Genomic DNA, 23,223 nt, shown 5'->3' with positions numbered 1-23,223 from the left:
AGAGTGAAAGAGAGCAAGAGCAAAAAAGAGCGCAAGTAAGCAAAAGAGAGAGTTGAAAAAAAACCAGAAAGTACAAAGCCACATTTCACACAAGTTTCAGTGACCTGAAATAAAGATTTCTCATTTTTTAAAGCATAATCTCCAATGATTATAATTAAACTAATAAAGAGAGACACCAAAGTTAAGTTTCAGCATTAGTTTCCTAGAAGAGGAAGGGGAAAAAAGGCCTAACGTGGTGTGATTTGTGCTGATTTTTGTTCTTTTTTAAAAGCTGTCCCTGCTTAGGGTGACTTAGCCTTCCAAACAGATCCATAACACTGGCCTTTCCTTTCTGGGTCTCCAAAAATTTTGTTCCCAGATAAGAAAGCAATTAGATGTTCTTTATTTCTGGAAAGCTTGCACAGCCAATAGCTTTGTTCCCCATCAACTTATTGACAAAAGCCTGTGCATGAAAAATACCCCCTTTGGATACTGGACAAACCGCACGGCAGAGCTGCTGAACTCAGCTTCCTCCAGGCTGCCGGTCCCACTGTTGTCCTGGCTTCCGATAAACACAAACCACCACTGTGTTCAACTCATCCGTATTTCTAATACGGTGTTGCTCAGGGACTAGACCCTCCATTCTTTCACAACGGAGACCAAAATTTCAACGTATTAATCCACGCAAGCAGGCTGGGGCAAACTGCAAGAACGCACTCGGGTACATCAGAACCCAGTACATCTACCAAGATTAAATTGCCATTATTGAAAGAAGGTTGCCAAAGAAGTTTTAGATGAAAGGTGCCCAGCTGCAGGCCAGTTACAGCCCACCAGCATGGCTCGCCGGGCCGGCCGTTCGCTTCCAGCTGCTCTCTTTCGTTCAGTGGCAGCTCGGGAGTGGACATGATCTTGCCTGCACGCATGGGACATGTGTAACGTACCTTCGCTCCTGCACATTTCACTCTTAACATTTTTTCTTTATTTTCTTTTCACTGTAAACAACTGTGTCTGTCCAGATGGTGTAAGGGTCCTGCATTGGGCTTCTACTTAAGACTTCTAATCCTTAAACCTCATCACTTTACATTTCATTACGCTAAATTACACTCAATGGTCTTCCAAACTATAAGGCAGATTTACTTGTATCATACTGAATGTCACTAGCATTCCCAGTTCTGGCCCAGCAAACACATTTTATTCTAAAAGGACCTTAGAGATTTTGGGAAAAAATATCGTTTCAGTTTCAATGTGAAAAAAAAACATATTTCAAAATACGAAATAATTGTCTTCAAGAGAACTACAAAGTGTTTGCTCTTTTATCTTCTTCTTCATGACAACAAGTATTTATATGACCCTACATAGAAACCCCACCCCCAAGCTTCAACGCTACAGTTGTGTACATCCCTTTTTACACCTGCCATAATATGACAGCACAGAAAATTAGCTGGACTAAAGGGTAATTACCACACTACCAAAACTTAAAATCTACCTTTCTTTTACAAAAGAGGGAGAACTGGTGGGAAGTCAGGCCTTCCTTACTGGAGGCTTATGCTAGGTAATCAGCCCAGCAAATCCTAAGCAAAAATGTTCTAAAATCCAGGACTGTTTTCAGAAACTGTTGACTAACTAGGTTTTATATCATCTCTATCAGTTAGAAATGGTAAAGAGCTATTGGATCAAATTTGCTGCACCTGAAAGTGCATGATAGTTCCCAGATGGAGAGCGTAAAATATTGAAGTTGAATCTTTGAAAGAAAAGCATGGGTGTTCCACATTTATAAGTTTCCTGATTGGAAAAATGTTTGGCCTTTCTAATGGATATAGCAAGCATAAATTGACTCCAAAACAGAAGCAGGAAGGCCTAAAGAAACAATATTCACATCATAAATAAGCAAAAATATCATGTTTTTAAAACTGCACCCAAGCAATCACCAAACTCTACCAAGCACTCAGAAAACAACAAAACAAGACTGATGAAATTGCTTTTCTCTAGAGACAACGGGTTGTCACAACCCACTTGAAACTGGCATATGCAGCAGGCACAAATATTTTGCAAAAAACAACAACAGAGTACACACGTGGGTTACTTCACGCTTTTTCAGCCATAAGATGTGACTTTTGCTCCTCAAAAATCCAGAGAGTTCAGCTGTTCTAGAACACATTAGTAACTGTACTCTTTAAGAGAATAAATATAAGTCACAATATAACACTGTACTTGTCATGCTTTTGTCATCAGAACCACTAAACAAATTAGTGATTGCTGAATAGTGTAACTTGTATAGTTTTTAGTGAGCTGTTGAATATATGCTGTAGAAATTAACTGCTTTGCAATATACATCTAATTTTTTGCCATTGAAAGTATATATGAACACATGCTCTGTAACTTGTAAAGTGAAGCAAAGATTTACCTTCAAAATAGAAGGAAAAATTTCAGAAAACCAAATAAGAATAAATTTTCAATTAAAAAAAGGAAATCAATGATGCTAACAAGAGGAAACAAAGAGAATAAAATTAATTAGAAATGGATATATAAAGAATACTTCCAGATATGTACAGAATATTGCACTGAGGAGAAGCAATATCCATGCTGGTCTGAGCAAATTTAACATTAACTGCCATGTCCAATATTCAATATAATGCCATTAAGTTTATCTAATGCTGGTATCAGAAACATGATGAGATCCAGTTGAACCACACAACATCTTATTTTTAAAAATAACTTAGCACAAAGACTGCACAACTCTAGCAAAGCTTGCAAGCTCTTTCTTCTTCTGAAAGGATAGGAATAATTTTATCTTCAGTGACATCCATATAGACATTGCTAATATTGTGGCTTCTTACGTGGGACAGTTTTCTGTGGATATTGCTCGTAAAAACTACCAACATACTTACCCAGCCTGCTACGCCTTATCTCATCAGGTGAGACAGGGCGTAACTTCCTTTCTGCCTTGATTTCCTCCAATATCCTTTCATGAAGGCTGCGTGGCCGTGGTGGGGTTGGTTTTAATTTTCTTGCAGAGGCCTTGGGACACAAAGATAATCATATATTTACAAAAAAGTACTCCCTGAAAGTAGATCCCACACATTTTTTTTTTTTTTTTTAAGAGGAGGGGAATTTTGTAGTACGATTTTACACACACACAACTGTAAAACTTACGAAATAGAATTGTATTTTTCCCTGATTCATTGTGATTTCACAGACGTAACGGGCTGCTGGCAATAACAGCTATTACCTGGTAGGTGCAATATATCACACTTCATGTTTTAAAGAGACCGTTTTCTATATACACAAGACAATACTCTCGAAAGCCAAGTAAAGGATACGAAAATAAAACATTTAAAATATTCCCTGGACAGAGACACGCTTTAAAATCGCCCACATTTTCATAGCGACAGAAGCGTACTAGATTACATACAGGATTTAATGGAGGTCGTGATCGGATGAAATCCAGGATTATTTCATGTGCACTCTTTTTTAATCGAGGTGGAATGTCACCATTGACCTGGAAAGAAGAAAGTGAAATATGCATTTCTATATTTTGCATTCATATTTCTGCAGACGATGAGCTCAAGCAAAAACTCAGAGCATCTCTGACAGAGCCTGCAGGGCTCTGACACCGGCACCAAACAAAAAAATCCATCAGTCCTGAACAGTGCAGCGAGCCATTTGCAGAGCACAGGCAAGCTAAGAGGTAGATGAGAGCTTTTCAGCTCTGCAGATTGCTACAGACCAAACCACAACTGCAGCAGCATTAATTAGCAATACTTACAATCCTGAAATGATGGGATTAAATATCATGGCTGCAGCTGTGTCTACAGGAGAACACAGACAAAGCAGGCGTCTTGCTTGGGGGAAAAGGTGCCAACCACCCCATTTTTAAGAAGAAGCGTTTGAACTTTTCCTTAATCTTGACAATGCTGCCAACCATTACACAGTCTGTAATATTCTGTTCCTAGGTTCTGAGAAAATACAGATACTCTTTAGGGCCCAAATTTTCTCAGTCTCTGTGCCCTTGTGTGGAAATCTCAGCACAAAGAGAAAGAGCACCTCTGAGAGAGGTCTCACAGCTACCTCTAAACCCACACTTCAAAATTTTATTAAAGTTGGATAGCATATACATAAAGTAAAGTAAGTCACTAGAAAGGCATGCCATCAAAAGAACAGGAAGAGAGGTTCCTCTTTGTAAATCACGTATTTGTGCAGAAGAGGAGCTGGGCGGGAGGCGTTCGTTGGTTCTGCTTTGATCCGCAGAGATACAAAGGCATTTCTTTCTCAGGCGTCTCACTTTGGAAATGAGACTATATATAACAGCTCAGAGGAACTAGTCAGCAATTCACCATGTGTATATGATGTAAAACAAGGCAATGCAAGTTTTTCCATCATCTGAACAATTATATATTGTAAACTGGGAATAACTGTATGGATTTGCTTGAGAAACGCACCGCTCAGGCTGAGGCTTCACATGGCACAACGCCCAGGCGTCCTGCCACGGAGGAGCACGCAGCCCGTATCAGATATCCCTCCGGTCTCTTCTAGTACTACCACAGACCCTGGCTATCGGCCCTGCTTTCTAAATCGGCGGAAATTCCCAAGACATTGTATTTCTTCAAATGAGGGTCCCAAATTCGGGTGTTCTTAGGTTTTTTTATAAGGCCAGTTGTCTCGGCTTTCCCTGGGGGACTTCACCCTTAAAAGCTCTGCAGTCCAAAACCATATGTAAAGACGCAGCTCTGGTTTGTCACACCACAGGCATATGTGCTAACCATGAGGAACTCTGCTGTCAGCAAAACGAGTTTGAACGACCATGAGGCCACCTGAGCAGGCATCTAACTAAACTTTACCAATGCATGTAACTTGTGTGCAAGCTGTGCCTACATCACACGGGCTCTCTTCCCAGGCTGAGGCAGGGGAGCCTCCACGAAAGACTGGCTCCTTCCCTGAATACAGGGTCAGATGCAGATTCCCTGCTGGGGGACACGACACTGCTTTCTCGGGGGACTCCTTCTGGAGGCGTCTTATCCCAGGCGTGGCCGGATTTCCACTTGTTCCCCCCACACACCTAAGCTTCCTTAGAATAAACTTTACACAGTTTGGCACAGACAAGCTGCAAAACTGTGAGACATGCATCATCTTCCTAAAAGTAGTACGGAAAAATTAAAACCGAAAGGATTTATACTAAATGGTGATCTGACATTTTACAGTGAGCAGGATATTGTTTTAAGTGATGCAACTGACTTCTTTTTAAACAAAGAGCAAATTTTCAGGAGCAACATGACTCGCATGATTAATAATGAAATGAGAAGTCTCGCTTCCCTGGTTAGTGCTCTTCAGATGCCAAGGTTGATAGCTGAAGCTGAAAGTTATTAACATGAGAACAGCTGTTTGGTAAAGTGATAAGCTCTGTTCCAGCCTCGGGGAACAACGCTTTGCATCACAGTATGAAATACATAATACATGGCTCTGAGCCTTTCACCTCAGGGCACTCTATCCACTGCCTTAATGCCACCAGGCTATAATTAGCATCAGCATTCCCGTGGGATTGGAAAAGAAGTTCTGGACTCGCCTAAGCAGTTTTCCACGGGAGGCACAGGGAGCTGGTGGCAAAGCGAGAGGATGTTTCGGTGAGCAAGCCAAAACCGGGAGGTGACACGGAACCTGCCTGCTCCCCCCCCCCGAGGAAGGTGCTACCACAACCTCCTCCACCGAAGGGGAGCTCTCAGCCCTCCCCGGCGACACTAGATTTTTTCTTTCCTTCACGCTCAGCCTCGCTCAGTGATGAACAGTTTCATGTGCATCCTTTACTTTTGATTAATTGATTAATTAAAATTCATGGCTCTCAATTAAGGCCTAAGTCAGAGACACATTGTACGAATGCAGTCTCGGTAGCTGCAGTAAAAAAAAAATAATAATAATAATAATAATTTTTAAATCTCCTCCAAATTGTCTTTTTGTTAACATATAAGATTGGCTCCAATTGCAAACCGATATTTAAACGAAGTGTCCGAAAACATTGTAAAAACTATTCTAAATCCTCATCTGTGTAAAATGGGCTTTTCTACAGCAGTGTGCATTAAAGCCAGTAATGTGGGAAAAGCATAACCAATTATTACAAGATCAAATGGAAGTTTAGAGGTCTAAACAGCCAAAGCGCAGAAAAATTACCATTTAATAATGTACTGGTCTGTCACCCACTACTTCAAAATTCTTTTATATATATATATATAAAAAATATGTATATATGTGTATATATACACACACACACGTGTGTGTGTGTGTGTATGTGTGAGTTCAGATATGGAGAGAAGAGCATCATTATCCAGGAAGAATTTAATAATTATGTATGTAATGTGGAGTTCCTGTGCTACAGAAAAGGTACCTTAGAGCCACGCACTGATTAAGTAGGATAAGAGTTATCTAGGTATAGTTCAGTAAGCACTGCTCAAGAAATCTGGTGAATGATGCAAAATTGGGTGGGCGGGGAAAAAAGAGCTAACATATGAAGTCAATGTGCAATTAAAAGCTGTAGCTTAATGCCTATGCCCAAAGAAGAAAAAAAAATGACTGCAAGGATAACATTAATTCTTACATTTCGCAATTTCTGAGTGCTGACTGTACCAACATTCACAATTTTTAACCTTTTGGGAAGGAGTGCTCCATAGGTGAAAAATTCTATTCAAACTGTTCAGGCAAACATTCAAATATTACCCAATAGCCAGGATTAAAGTTCTCTTGTTCCTATCCCAACCATAAAAACAATGACTCTTGCATAAGATGATCAGAGAGATGACAAATTTGAAATTATTGTATGAAATTATGTATGTACTGAAATAGAAGTCACTGAAACTAATGAAACTGGCTACTTACCAAAAGCACTGAATTTGACATCTTCAAAACATTTGAAATATTTACACTATGCCAGAAGACTAGTGAGAACATACAGCCCCAGTTATTGGTATCTGTTAGCGCAACACTCTCGATAGGAGCTATTTTGGTTTTTCAGAGTAAGTAATGCACCTTATTCAAGTATCTGCTCTTTTCCTAATTTCTACTAGAAGTCCTCATCAGCCAGGGACAAACCAAGCTACTTGTTTAAATACAGCATTGCAATCATAAAAAGAAGAATAAAAACTTTATGTTACACGTTATTTACTTAAAAATGATCCAATGCCTGTTATTATTAAGTAGCATGCCTTTTACGAGCTGCCAATTCTAAAAGTACACTTGTAAAGTTTAAAGCAAAAAACAGTTTTAATAACAACTTTGCCAAATATCTGTTTTGATTGAGAGAAAGAAACATAATCCATCTTTCTATGGCTGCTTTAAAATTCAGATTTAGGATTCTTGTCCTTTGCTCCTCTTCTGTTGTTCTCACCATGACACTTTTCTCTGAAGGGAATACACACAAAGCTTTGACCCATGACAGTCAGCTAAAAGACTCTATTTATGAGACCTAACTAAACTTGTAATTATCTGTGAATCCCTCAGGCTCCACACATTTCATACTGAACTGCATTCTCATTATTGTGCACATTTTGTACATTCTTCAAGCAGACCCTGCAGCAGAACATCACTTATTGGTTGGAAAGTTTATGATAAGAAAGAAGTTATTTTTCTAACACAAAATCACCAGCAGGTGTGGTTGGACTAAACCAGCAATTAAATCACAGACCGCCCTACAGGTATTGTACCTGCAGTACATTTTAATCCCAACTCACGTTTACGCCCAAAGGTTACTCTGGACAACCTGCCCAGCAGACCAGAGTGGGACAAAAACAGATGCTGGCTGGTATTTTGTATACAGCAAGAGTCTGGATGACCAGAGTAGCAGCTGTGCCCTCAAGACCTAGTATGTGATAAAGAAAATCTTTTCAGCAGAAGCAGAAGCATTCAACAAACAGTGAATGAAAGGCTAGCCTGACAAAAGCAAAATTAGATGACCCAGGGGTTCCCATTCAAATGAAACTGCTATACTGATTGCATACAGTAATCAAGGCCCTGAGGATGCTCCTCTTCTTTTGCAGGGGGTAGCACAAACACTTACCACAGTTCTCTGAACTGTTAGAGGAAGGATAGGTAACATCTGGGCATATATTTTACTGTATTGATTTAATATTTAAACAACATCTGCTGCAGAAAATAATTATAATATCATAGCCTAAATCCAGATCTTGATTGCAAAAGGACTTTCAACTCGTATGTAAGAGACATTTATATTTGCAACAAGATTCACGTATTTGCTCTGTGTAGTTGTTCCAGCTTCTTCCTCCTTTATTCTTTTTCTAGTGATCTCTAGTAAGACAAACTGTATGTGCATACACTTGCACACATGCTTGCTCTCTCACTCTCTCTCTTCCTGTACATACAAATTGTGTTGAGGACTTTATGAATTTTTCTGGTGGAAATGTGGCTTTCTCACTAACAGAAGTTTTGTGAGGATTTGTCAGGAAAAAAAAAACACTTGAATACTGAATATTCTAAAAAGACGCTTCCACTGTATCAAACAACTGGCAAAAATAAGTAAGTGCAAAGTATAATTATTGACATTACTCAAATACATGCCTCTGATAAAGGGGTTTAAAATGGCCTATGAAGGACATTTACTTACATCAGTTGCTTGCTTACCACAAAGACTTTCTGTATGTTGAACACAATATAAACCAAAAGCAATCAAAGAATGGAAAGACACCAGTAAATACCAGTATGGATTCTGATAAATACAGTGTTTCAGGTAAATCTTACATGCATCTTTCCAACTTTTGTTGTTTGAGTTGTACATGAGTATCTAGAAGGAAACTTATCAATAGTCTCCAGCTTATTTTCTTGACCTGAAAGCAGCAAAAGCTACAGTGAAAATAGTTCAGTCAACTTTATAAAATTGAAGACTTGAAGGTAAAATGCTTCACACAGATAATTGCTTGAAAATTCATAACAGACCATCCAATCTCAGCAACTGTGGCAGTAATGTAAGTTTGCCAGCACTGCAGGTTTCCCTCTTTCTTCACAACACAATTCATGTCACAACATGGTAGCATTGTACCCTTTGAAATAACACATTTCTCTCCCCCAAATTACATTGAAACTTAACATAAATGTTTCCCTCAATAACCAAAGCCTAAAAAAAAAAAACTCAGTACATAGCATGACAGCACTGTTAATTTGAACATTAAGGTTGGCATTTGTTCAAGCATATGTAAGCATGTCTTTTGCAATTTTTAAATGCCTGCCATATGGAAAACGGAATGCATAGCATTTTGTTGGTTTCACTTTTTTTCCCCCTCAATATACTACCTACATTTAAGACACAGTATAAAAGCCATGAACATGACTAATCACACAAATTCATAATTTCAAGGTTCTCAGAAAAAAGGAAAAAGATAAATAAAAAGGAAGGCAGGGAAAAAAACTTATCAGATTTGACAAAATCTAGTCATTTTCTTGACTTACCATAACCTTCCTTAAGGTATAGCGTTTGGATCTAATGTCATCCATCAGCATTTCATAGGGTGTGAGCTGATATTCTATTGGGAGGGGGTTGTACTGACGCTCTTGAACTTTCTTAAGTTTGACACCATTCCGTAAATCTCGCATTACTTGTACCCAAAAACGAGCCTGAAGAGCGAAGACAGAGAAATTTTATTTAATACCTTACTCTTGAATACCAACTCAAATTAAACCAATGTTGCTCATTCCCTTTCAGGACATCACCACACCAAACAGAGCTGCACTACTTTATTTCGAACACGTTAAAACAGGTAAGAAAAGCAGCTGTTTTGAACAACCAAAACTCATCTTATTTGTTGTTATTTTATATAAGGTTATATTCAGTCCTTATGAGCGTAACAAAACTTCGTTGCAACCCAGCAGACCGGCAGTCTCGCTTCAAGTGACATCCAGAACTAAAAGAATATGAAAAAAGGATATGAAAATTCTCATGTACCTTCAGATTTCCATTTCAACCACACAGCGTGCACATCAGTAAAGTTTCCAGATTTGTAGCTAACTCTATGTGAATTAAAACAGTGAGTTAAAAAGTGCTTGAATCCTAACCTTTGTTTCCCTTATGTCCAGAACTATCCCTGCAGAATCTTCCAGCTGTTCTTCCTCAGATAGAAATTTTGGGTTGGTCTTCAAATTCTAAGGTTTAGAGATAGCTTATCGGTACTGCATTCCCTTTCACCCTGCCTGTAAGAGCACCACACCCTAATTTCTCCCTCACATTTTTTTGGCAGTAGGAATGAGTGGAGAGAAAGAATTACTGGACAGGAGATTGGGAGATTGAAATTAAATCCTTTTAAGAAACTCATAATGTTCCTCCACACACTGGCCAGAACAGTAACTAGAAAATACTACAAGGTACCTTCTCTTAAGAGTTCTTCTGTAGCATTTTTATGTTACCACTCTAGAAACTCACAGCTGATGGCTCTGACTACTGTCTAGCTGCCACTTTGAAGGGCAGTCAACAGGACTTCTGTCTAAATGTCCAACTTTTCAAATTACCAAAGCTTTCCCAAAACAGCTTAGTCAGAAGAAGAAAGGTAAGAGTGATCAGCTTGGATACTTGCATTGTTTCTCTTGCCTGCGAAGAGATTTTCGTTCTAACTTGTCATGATTTATTACTAATTCATACGGCAAAAAAAAACAGACACTGATCCTACCATAACACAAATGATTCTGGGCAAACGATACAATGAAATATAAACTATTAATAACGATGCTGATTCGTTATTCACTGTTCTCTTACCCAGTCAGCATTTTTTAAGTCATCAAGGTCTGTGCTGCTTTCGTCACTTGCTTCCTTGTCCATTTCTTGAATCTTCTTCAGATTCTGCCAACAAGAAGAAAATTCGTCAATAAACTGAATGGCGGCATTACTTTAAAGTAAAATGGAAGTTTAAGTTTTGACATCTTCTGAAATACGTTATTTGGGTATTCTGATGAACATTTTACAACTTGAATAATAATACTGTAAGAGTAATAATAGTAATTTGAAATACTATTTGAATATATTTCTCATAATTGAAGAGGGGACCTTAAATGCTGGAGAAAATCTGAAGCTTTGCATATGAACCTAGCTTAATAACATTTCAGAGGAAAAACTATTTTGAAGTATTTTAAGATTTCTAAAATTGGGCTATCCACAGAGGAAAGAAAAACCCGGTAGGCCTGAGAGGTTACCACACAGAAAAGTTTACTGACTTGAAAGGATACATTCATGACAAAATTACTGTCAGTTGCCAAATGCAAGACAGCTCATTTTTGTAAATGAAGAAAGTCCCACAAAGTTAGTCATGAGGAGAAATAAATCATGAAACATCCTTTCAATAGAATAGTGAGAGACTTACATTTATAATAAAACTAAGTAGCTTCTATAACATGGTTATTGACTTTGGAATCTCAGTATTATAACTATGTAGGTAAGGAATAAAAACAGATCTTTAAAAGGTAAGAATTACTATTTATGAAAAAGATCTGATGATGCAAATATGAAAAAGACTGCATATAAAGGGACAAAACAAAGGCTTTCATAACGACAAGAATTTAGAAATGATCAAAAGTAACAGTAGACCAAAGAACAGGTAAGTATCACATAAACGGATGCAAGCAAGAACCTTAAAAGACAGGTCTGGGTGGATTTACAGGAATTATCTTAGACACATTAAAATGCATATTCAAATGCTAGTTTTTGTTTTACTTCTGAATTAAAATGCTCTAGTATCAGCACTATAAACAAATTCTCAATACTCCATTTTCCACAGAGTTTTCTAGGAAATCTTTCCTTTAACAATGTTTAATTTAATCTGTTTTCTAATTATTTACTCCTGTACTAAACATGGGAGTTACATCTTCTAACTTCTTGAGCTTATGTTATGAGACTAAATCAGCAGGTCAGAGATATGCAGAAGATTTATGTATTTATCACAGAAATGTTGTCTCACTTTTGAGCCTAACACACTTTATTGTACTAATGGAACGGGACGGGGAGTCTCGGTTTAGCTTTACAGCTTCCTACAAAATCTAAGATGTAAGTATATTTTGCAAAATGTTTTTTTTTCCCCCTGCAAGTAGTACCGAAACTGTCAACGTTTGAAATGGAAGCACTGGAAAATCCACTCAACAAACAGAGGATGAGTATTTACTCAATCTGATTACAGAGACAGCACACGTGAGTCACCCATCACAAAGGTTTTGGAAAGAGAACAAATGGATTATTTATTGTCTTACTTAAGTAAGTAGCACATTTGCTTTCAGGTCAAAAAAGAAACACTACTGTTGCCCTTTAAAACATAACACATAATTTAGAGAAAGATTCTAGAGAACCCATAAATCATCTATGCTATAAAAGCAAATATGTCATCCCACAATGTGGGAACACTTTAGCATAATCTGCAGTATCATCACAAGATACCCCATGGGGAAAAACTGTTTGTATGGAAACTTGTGCTGGTTTTGTTGCTGTAGTCAGCATTCAGTCTAATGCTTACTTACATTCATCCCCTTTCCATGGAAAGAAAAAAGAACAAGTAACATTAAGGTCTCATTTATACACATTTTGCCATCCAAGGTTTCTTCTTTTCTGTATCACACTAGCACTTGCAGTAATCATTTCAAAGATGGTTTCTGTGGAACGGTAAATGATTTGCTTTCTCGCAAGCTGCCAACATTTGTTAATAATCCGCAAAATATAAAATCATCCTCTTTTGCCTTTTCTTCTTCATAACCAGAAAGTTAACCTCAATAAATGAGCTGACAACTGTCAGATTTGCTGCTCCTTTCCACACTGGAAGATACACATTCATTTCTACCAAATTATCATGTTCCAGCAGCTTAACCTTTACTTTGAATGCTAAACAAGATCTGCAGCAATCACCCATTTCACCAGCCATGTTCCCTAACATACAGGTTGCTGGGCTGCTTTATGCCCAGGGACATCAGGAGTGACATAAATACTCCATGAAGCTAAAAAGATTACAACCTGCTTTTCTAAACAGCAGAATATCGGGGGCAGAGGAAATCTGAAGAGCTGAAAGATTGTGCAAATAAGGCAGCCATCTAATTAGTTTCCCTGAAACGCAGCTAAACGTAGCTGACGGGAGAGTTTCCACTTGAGAAAGCGCAGGTATACAACGATGCCAGCTACTGCACTCTGTAGAGCGGCAAGAGCAAAACCTACCAGCCAGAAGGTAGCGGCTCCTGGTATCATAAAACTGCACTTGGAGAGATTACAAGTGCAGGCTTACTGCCAAAGTTAGGATCCTGCTGCTCGCCATCCCAGCTGAGGGCTCCTGCTGCTTTCCCAACACCAGTGTAGACACCCACTCAGCAGGGAATTGCCTGGGGAGGAAAAACTGCAGGAAAAAGTTCACCTTTTCCTAGAGTGAGCTCTTCCCCACACCCCCGGGTTCGGTCCTATATCCATCTCACTGTGCAATCAGTGGAGAGCAGCAGAATGGAAACTAATTTTCCTCTGTTACTTGAGTTAGACACCTTTGGAGGTCTAGGGGAAAAGGGAAATAGAAGGTATCCTATCCTTGCAGCCATTTTTATGAAGGTTTCTTTAACTCTTCTCCACCTGTCAGGTGCTGCTTAAAATTACTGTGACATACGATTATGTAAAGTCTTCTAGACTAAATGAAATGTTATCATTTCCTTCCACCACTCTCAGCCAGTGTCAGTGGGTTTTGGATTCTGTTTCAATTGCAAATTATAGAAACCAAAACATTTACAATACAATAGACTGTTTGTCAGAACTTCATTGCAATCCAAAAATCTATGAGTAACCTCAGCTGTGGTATCCATTTGTACTTACCCTTGGGACAATGGATTAAGAAATGCTATTGCAGTATAATAAATATATAGTCTAAATGGGTTTCTATTTTGGAAAGCAAAAGCACCTTAAAAGGGGTTTTCTAAATGACCCCAGAACCTCAAACCCACACCACAAATCTGATTCATGTACTGCAGCCTGGGCAAACGTTCAGGAACTAAAGGGTTAGATTTGTAGGATGTCTGCACTTCAACTTCATCTGTTCTTTTTTTATTTTTTAACCTTATGGCATTTGGCCAATTTTAAAATTGAATTTTGCGACTAGCAAGTGTAAGAAAAATATAAAATTTCTTTGAATTTATTCTAGTACTATTTAAAGCAGTCAATTAATTTGTTGTTGCTAAGTGGCCCACATTTGAAGCATGTTCTTCTTTGCTCAGTGACAGATGGAAGGTTATGTAAGACACTTGTCAGCACAACGTCAATGACTCACTTCAACAAAACACACTCTAAAATGAAACACTTTAACGAACACGGAATTTGCAGGAATCCACATCTTGACTTTGTCTTTCACCAATTGCAATTTCCAATTTTTATTTTTAATTCTGAATAATTTTTTACTGATGCAAGTAATTCTTATACTGTGACCTAGGAAACTAATAAAGTAGTCTCACATCTTTGATCTCAGTTTAGAAATATATGACCTACATACTAGGAAAAACTGCTTGTGCGTGTTCAATTCTCAGGTTTGATATCTATGGGCTTGGCCAGCAGCATTATTCCTGTTTCTTGAAAATGCCCCATTTAACTCAAAAAAAAGAGGTGTTGAAAGGAATATGATCAGTAGAACAGTCCTGAAAGCCTCTCCATTTTTTTATGTTTGTGAAAAGAGCTTTCACTCCTATTAAACAGGCTTTGGAATGGCTCCTAAACTGATGGAGCAAAGAAATCCCAATGGTCTGCAAGCCTGATGACAACTCAGTTGCAAGGGTGGAGTCACAAGCCTGGAAGTATGAGCAGAAGCAGGATTATGAGAAGATTTTGGGAACTCATGTCTTTCTTGGACAACACTTTCTGAAGCAGCAGGATATTCTAGCAGCTTTTATAGTCACCTGACTATTAAAGGTAACTTGGCTAATGACCACATTTCTGGAATAAGTGATCCATTAACAAGAAATACAGTAAAACATTATTTGACTACCTATTAACTAACTACCTCTATTATTGTATTTTTATACAAACAATATATATATGTATCATGTACAGATACAAATGTTAAATGGAAAATAACAATCTACTTTTGTAATTAATTATTTTTCCATTAGAATCTTTAACATGAAATGAAACAAAACTGGAAAAAAAAGAAAGGAACAAGAGAAGTTTCATTTTTACTCATGCACATCATTAGAATCTGCAGGTTTACCTTCTTCATACAGGTCAGGTTGAAATACCTCCAGACAGACTGACTGAATCAAGTTTTTACATTAGAAAGGACAGAAACAAAAGAAGATCTGATTTAAATGAACAGTTTAAATAAAGAGGATAAATAGGGAACCTTGTATATATTCTGCCCAGAACTTTTGTTAATTTAAAAGGCATACTACGGATAACGCAACTTTGGACAAGCCCTTGAAAAACACTGACTTACACTGCAATCGAAGATGTGCACGATTATAAAAATTTACAAAGTTTTAATTAATCTGTTAATCTTGATGTGTCAGGGTGTAAACCAATCTCTAAAAATTTTTCAGATGAGTCAATCCTAATGTGGCAGATTAAGATACACTTGCTACTGGATACCACTTATATGCTATGCTGGCCAACATCCCATGCTGTTTGTTGTTTAGCACCAGCTTTGCCAGTTGCAGTGTTTATCACCCACAGAGCACACACAAATGGTTCGCTCTGCTCCAGGCTGGCATCAGCATTTACTGGCATCACACAGCCACGAAGCACAAGTAAAACATTAACTCCAGGGGAAGGTAAGACTGGGCAGTAATGGGAAGCTGAGGGAGGACGAGGGGTGATACCCCCTCAGTAAACCAGATTAGACCTGGAAGAGAAGCACATGCCCACAGTTTGGATGCTAGAACCAGAGAGATTCCAGGTCTGATCCAGAACAGCATTTTCTGCAGTCTCTCCCTGTCTCCCGTAGTCGTACTGGCTACCATCTGTGAGCAAGAATGACTTTTTCCACAAAAGGAACATTTGGTTTATCTCATGGACATCGCTCATTTGCACCCATAATTCTGCCTGTGACCCACAATTCTGTCTATGGCTAGGTGCAAAACAAAGGTGATCTCAAAGTCTTTTGGATCATCCTGAAAAAGACTCATTTTTTCTTTTGCATGGGGTCATTTTTAACAAGTATTTAAATTATCTTCCCCTAACACACACACATTCATTTTCTCCATCTTCTCCATTCCTTTTTTCTCCATATATAAAAAACAAAGGAGATGTTGTACTCTGTTTTTGCCAGCAGCTGTAAGCCTGAACAGCAGGATATAGAGTTAGGAAGACCTGGCCTATCCAAAGACCACTTCGGGATGATGGCAGGTGGCTCCCAGGGTGGATCAGCAGCAAGGGCACCTTTCACAGAGCTGCCTGAATGGTGTACGGAGCCTGCCAGACAGCTGGAAAAGCATCCTAGTAAACCTGCTAGGAAAACTTCATCTTGTAAAAAGATACAAAGGTAGGTCAGATTAGTTAACTGAATTTCAATCCTACTTCTGGAGCAGCTGCTGCTCCTGCTATTTCACAGAATTACTTATTTTTAGAATTTTTTTTTGATTTTTTTTTTTTAACTTTTTTTTTACTTTTTTTTTTACCGTTCCTTTAGTAGTATTACACCCTTCTCATCTTTAGCTTGAGTTCTGTCCTGCACATCTAAGAATGGAAGTGTCTCCCTGTCAACAAGTCATCCTTATTGCTTGTCTCTGACCTTTCATACACAGTGAATTAGACTAGAGAAAACATCCGCCTGGCATCAATATGTGACAGAGTGCCTAAAACATTTTACTTGACATCCATTGAGACGACCTGAACAGCTCATTCATTGCTTCATCATTTCTGAGTAATGCACTCACCCAAACACAAGCCAGTAAAACCCTTTCTGAAACTACGCTCTACTTACATGACAGTGATGTTCACACGATAGGTTGGAGAGCACAGGACTGTTTACTAGATAGGTTAGTAACTACAATCTATCAGCCTATATCTACTGCCCCATGATCTGCCTCCCACTGGATGGCATAATTTTCAAAATCCTCACAAGTTCTTATAGTGTCACATTGCATATAGCATTAGAGCAATATTTTTCTGCCTCTTTTATAGTGGACTTCTCTGCTAAACTTGTTCTAGCCTACAGTCTGAGGATGGCCAGATCTGGTCCACTGCTAGGGAGTGAATTTCTACAGATAAACATGCTTTCTCTTCTGCTACAGTGAAGCTGGCAGCTCTAGCACCTACTGAGCAAAGAGTACGAGCTTCATATATCTGGGAAACAGAAACCCTGATACCGTACAGTAGCCCTGGAAGAAAGCCAAGAAATTTCAAAGTAATTTTTATTAATACCAAAGTTATTCTTGGAGGATTTTGTTTTACTTTGTAGAGTTCTTTGATTTCATTTTGTTCTCCTCAACACAATTGTGCCTAGACCCAAGGGCTTCCAAAGGAAGCTCTCCAAATAAAGTGGACAGTTTCTGAAGAAATCCAGCAGTTTAAAACTCCTGACTTCCTCAGTGTCACAAACGTGGCATCACATGCCATAAGGCTCTTTTGTTGGAGGTGATCTACACATCTTGGTTGTTTCTTTCCACTTCTCCGCCAACGCAGTCACCACAAATTCGTGATATAATATGACCTTACTAAAGTGTGATGTGTTTCTCTCCTAATAGGCACACTTATGTGAGAATATAAAAGAAAAAAAAAGGAATTTATTCACTTTAATTGTATTTGACATATTACTCATTAATTAAGATTCTTGTACGTATTTGAAGTATAAAAGAACATATAACCATAATTTTCATTGGCACAAACCTAGTATGATCACATGACTTCAGCTCGCCTCAGATAAAAACTACAGGGGTCATTTAAAATAGTATGGCAAGATTTACAGCATTTCACCTTGTATTTTCTTCATATCTATTTCTTCCTACATATGCCACATTATTTTCAAGCATTAAATAGCTTCATTGGATACAGGCTATGAATAAGGAACAGGTACGTCATAAAATCAAAGTGTATGTATTCCAGAAGCTGCTTGTAAGATAACTGAGTTTCTTGGTTACTTCTTATATGTTTACTGGGTGACTGATCCAGAGTAAAAATAAACCACATGATACTTTGTAAGTGCAGTGATAAAAGTCCCACTGATTTCAGTAAGGCCAGAACTCCACCCAGAAGGATTATTTCGTTTGACCTAAATGTGCTTCGAATCAATCCCTAATAGCCTTTGAGAGGGAAATGATTTCTTTCCTTTGGGATTAACTCATAGTATGCTCTATGATGTGATCAAATGTCGTTTTTTCAATGTCCAATCACAAGATGATTAAATAATCTGTAAGTCCAAAACACCTCATTAATGTTTATTAAAAGTTTGAAAAGTTGTTTTAACAGTTATTTTTAAATATGAAATATACAATATTTTACTTCAGGACTGACTAATAATAGAGATGGCTTATAACTACTCCTTGTGCTCAAAATGCTTACGAACTACTGGAAGTGTATAGTGCCTCTTTGAGCAGAAAGAAGGACTCCAGAGGGTCTGTATTTGACCCTCTGTATGGATGTTGTAACAGCTGCTTGTTGAGGCGCTTCTGGTAAAGGTTCTTCAATTAGTACTGGTTAGACCAATGGTTAGACCACTAAGGAGCAGTCAAAAGCCAAGCTGTGAAATTAATGATGTGAAGGGTCAGGAGACAGATCTCACACTGAGACACTGCATCCTGCACGGGTTCTGTATCAGCTGCAGTGGATGCAGCTGAACCGCAACACAGGCGCTTCAGAAAACAAGTGGCTCCTTAGCCATGCTGACACTGTCATTATTATCCCTGTATGATCCTGTTTCAATTTAAAATTGCTTTCAGGTTGAGTAGAACTGGAAGAAACATGTAAATGAAACTTGACTCAAATGCAGCAGAAAACTAACTCTAAAGAATTTTCCCCTTTGGAAGGATGCATCTCTGATCAGGTTGCTGAGCAGAAGGAAAACAAATGCCAGTCCCCTACGCCTCTGGTTTGAGTTCTCCACCAGTGTGAAGATAACAGCTCTCTTGTGCTGCTCTGGGGCTCATCTGACCTTTGACAAGCTGATTCAGCTATTAACCTGACAAGGATAAATTCATCTTTTCTGCATTTGCTATGTTTGCTTTCTAGAACCAGAGCAAGGAAAAGTGTGGGAGTGTGTGTGAGGGGTGGAGCAGTACTGCCTCTTGCAGCAGCAGCAGTATTGTTGGATCAATCCAAGAAAATCTTACCCTGCTTTTCAAGGGTACTTTGGATCTTGAATTACAAAAGAAGAAAATCCTTCAGGGATTATACTAAAAAAAATATGAATGTGCCATTACTTGAGAGATTGGCTTTGGGGAAAAACCAGCTTCAGAAGTATCTTTCTATTCCTGCCCTCTTCCCCACTCACTGGTTTCCCAATATAAACAACTCCTTCCCTGCATTAATATAATTGTTTATGGAGCCTTTCTGCAGACCAGATCACTGAAACAATCTTAATTAAAAAGAATCCTCTCCCCTAAATCCTCTCAAAGTTATTTTTCACCCATATCATTTAATGGAAGTGGTTCATAGGATGCTCTTTCAATCAACAGTAAAAACCAAGGAGGCAGCAAACTTATGCATGATGACCTAAAGCCAGATTTTTTTTTAAGTTGGCTCTGTAGTGAAGTCTATGTGACAGCCTAACCAGCTATCCATACATCAAAGGTAATAAAAGCTGCTGACTGGGGACAAAACACAAGCAAGGACAATCTTGGATAATTCTCCGGCAAAAGCAAGGTGTGAGAAGGAACTGAAGAACAACAGGGAAATTTCTGAGACGTTATAACACTGCTGAGAAAATAGACAATTTTTCGGTCTCAAACACACTGCATACTCATGTGCCCAGAAGAGTATTGTGCAAGCCCTCTGGGAAAAATTCCCATAATCACAATTAATAACAGTTTCTCTGAGACACCCAAAAATGATTACAGGCCAAAAAAAGAAAACTCATCTGCAGAACTCCTTGAACACAGCAGCCTATTTCCTAATTTTAATTTCATTTTGTTCTCCCCAACACAATTGTGCCTAGACCCAAGGGCTTCCAAAGGAAGCTCTCCAAATAAAGTGGACAGTTTCTGAAGAAATCCAGCAGTTTAAAACTCCTGGCTTCCTCAGTGTCATCCAGTACTAGTTAGTACAGAAGTAGTTTTGAAAAACCCACTTCACATAACAACAAGTTTAAAAGTAGAAAACCTTCTCAGATTGCTTACCTCTTTTGCACTTTTAATTTTGGCCAAGAAAGTGTACAATTCCATTGTTTCAGCAAACAGAGCCCGACATACTGCTTGATAGTGGTTCGGTGCCTCTGATCGGGTTGGCAAATGGGCAGCACATAGCTAGAGAAAAAAACAAATATCAATATAAAAACAATGCTCCATTGATTTAATCAATGCTACAGAATTGGAAATAACATCAAAGGGAATGCAATAGCATATTTAGGGCACAGAAATCCAAGAGAGATATTTAAATTTTGGCAGAAATTGGAAAGTATTTCCTAATTCTTCTGCTACTCTTTATTTTACACATAGTTATTTCCATAAACAGTAGGGAGACTGGTTGACATTCAAAGGAATACTTCATGGAAAACTCTGAAAATCAAGACATCACCTTTTAATTAAAAAAGCACCTGAAATAATTGTCAAAGGGAAAAAAATACCCAATTTTGTAGTACTAAATTTGGGGGGGGGTACATAATAATTAAATACATTTTAACACTGTAACTGTTGCTTACCTTTCCATGAATGTGGGAAAGACCAACTTATGAAAGGATTGAAGGTGTAGCAAGCAAATAGGTTAAATGTAATAGTCAAGCTGAAACACCAGTTTAATATATTTCAGATGACATAAAGATTTCAAAAATCAGCAAGAGCTGTGAAATAACGCCAGCTTATTGCATTACTTCAGACATTCACAAACATTTCCAGACACAAGCACGGCTGATTTAAAGAAACACTGTATAAGTAAGATAGATCTGTTCCTTCACACTAACTGCAAAACATGCCAAAAGTCTACTTAAATTGCTAACACTCATTCATAACTATTGTTATGGAGGATTCACAGGGTATTCATAGGCTTATGACATGGACACAGGCATCTTCCCTGAGACTGGGAGTCAGAGATTGTTTCTACCCTAGCAATGTCAATCAATTGCAAGTCCAATTCCCGAGTCAACCAAACTAATTTCCATGTGGCTCAATTTTGTATCTCTGAAATGGAATTTTACAAAAAATTACTTAGTGCTATACCTTGCCTTTCAGGTCCTGATCATAAAGTATTCCTAACATCATGACATCGGACACTCAAGCAAATCTGAGTTTTGCCTGAGTGATGACTGCAGTATAAATAAATAAATAAATAAACCTCCAGTCTTGCATTTAGGACAAAATATGCAGGGCCCATCTCCTGCAAGGAAATCCTCTCTGAAGCCAGCCTTCGCATCACATTTCAGATAGAGAATCTGAATGGTATAAGCAACATCTAACTTTATGAACAACACTATTTTACCAGACGAGCGCAGCAACGATGGAAATAGTTGTAATACCTTTTTGTTATACTTCTGCTACATCAAATCTATCACTCGTAAGCTTAAGTTCCTACAGGATTCTTCACAGAAATCCTGTCTGGAAATAAACAAAACCATAATGTCTCTAATTTGTTCATTCAGAGCTGCTAAATCAAAAAAGTCCAACACATCAACTAGAACACTCATATTGTTATCATTCTAGCATATACATCAAAATAAAATCTTAACTTCGGCTTTAAAGTTTGCCTTGTTATTGTGGTTTTTACAGTGGCTCTTTACTACAGAGCAAAAAACCCAAATCCAATCAAAATGTGAGGAAACGGGTGGCTACGTTCAGAAGACCTCCAGAACCAAAGCTTTTGAGACAAAAAGCCTCTTTAGGAGAAGAGCCTTTAGTTAGCTCACTGGCATTTTTGTCCAAGTCTCTCCTGTACTGCAGTGAACGTTGCGGTTACCGTGGGCCGTGCTCCGTGTCAGGCTCTGGCTGCACGTTCACGTTGCCTGAAACCTGATTCAATCCCCGCTGCCACCCAAGGGTGCGGTGCTGCAGCCCTGCTGCCTGCTCCCACCGACGCGCTCGTGCTGCCACCAGGGTTTGTGCCACAGCTCAGATAGGACGGTTCATCTAGACAAAAATTAACTCAGTGAAGGAAGGGGGGAAGGAGATGCTGCTTCTTCGGGGCCTCGACCCGGGAGTAGTGGTGCAGGCAAAAAGGAGGGACGAGAACATGCCACCAGAGCGGGGAGAGCGCAGGAAAGCGAGGAAGGGCACAACAGCTTCTTCTCACTGCAGTCACACTTACACTGGCTTGAGCTGGCTGACAAATCACTTTCTACAATCAAAACCCAACTGTTACATTTAATTTATTCTAATTAGTGTAAGAATACAGAGTTCAACGTTCAGATTTGGTCAACTTCTTTGACAAATTTCCACACGCGCGCTCTGCGCTCTTGCAATAACCTTCTCTAGTTACTCCAACCATTTTTCTTGCGCCCTTTCCACTCTAGCTTGCTCAATCACATCAATTTAAAATTACCTTGCCCTGCCTTTTGTTCTCCCTTTGGCACATTTCTCTCTCACAAAGGCAGAATGACTCAGTTATAGAAGTGAAATTTAGCATCGCCACCCTGACTTCCAGCCAGCACTATTTGTCCCTTCCCTTCAAAATAATGAAAAGAAACAAAACTAAGCGTAACTGCCCTACGCCGATTTTTTGGTGTAACTTTTAAAATCTAAAAGTGCTTTTGCTCTTTTTTGGAAAGTAATGCAGGTAACTTCATAAAACTGCCTTTGATTCATCACTTTCAAATTTTACACTGCTTTATGATGACAGTCACAATTTTTTCATACTCTTCAAATTTATTTCTGTGTATTCATGGTGACAAAGTCAACAGAATTTACTTATTTTTACTTTTTTAAAACAAATCATACCATTTCCTTCACAGGTAAAGGGAGAGAAAAAAAAGAGAGAGATGGCTGTCTAATGTGTGCTCTAGGGACAAGGCACACCACAAAGACAGAAGCTATTAAACATTTCTCTTGACTTAATGTCAGAGAAAAGTCAGAATGACACTATGCTTAAACTGACCAGATACTGAATATGGCTGATTTGTGTTCTTTTCTCTCAGTAACTAATCATGTCCCTACCTGCCTCACCATGCTTTCAGTAAGTTACTTTGGGCAAAT

General features: G+C 38.5%; 1 protein-coding gene across 3 annotated transcripts in view; it reads right to left on the bottom strand.

The window, feature by feature from the left end:
- The window catches only part of SPIRE1 (spire type actin nucleation factor 1), a 129,052-nt gene that overhangs the window by 28,863 nt on the left and 76,966 nt on the right, over positions 1–23,223 (bottom strand). For all 3 annotated transcript variants that reach the window (XR_009957657.1, XM_062570098.1, XM_062570099.1), the window contains exons 4-8: positions 20,224–20,349; positions 10,718–10,801; positions 9,421–9,585; positions 3,392–3,478; positions 2,868–2,997 (exon numbers count right to left, since the gene is read on the bottom strand). Coding sequence is in view for 2 of the 3 variants with exons in the window: in XM_062570098.1 (XP_062426082.1) it covers positions 2,868–2,997; positions 3,392–3,478; positions 9,421–9,585; positions 10,718–10,801; positions 20,224–20,349 (592 nt within the window). In the remaining variant the exon portion in view is untranslated. The remainder of the gene's footprint in view (positions 1–2,867; positions 2,998–3,391; positions 3,479–9,420; positions 9,586–10,717; positions 10,802–20,223; positions 20,350–23,223) is intronic.

This window comes from Rhea pennata, chromosome 2 (assembly GCF_028389875.1).
Source record: "Rhea pennata isolate bPtePen1 chromosome 2, bPtePen1.pri, whole genome shotgun sequence".
In the NCBI taxonomy this organism is placed as follows: Eukaryota; Metazoa; Chordata; class Aves; order Rheiformes; family Rheidae; genus Rhea; species Rhea pennata.
This window is presented reverse-complemented; position numbering and strand designations above follow the sequence as displayed.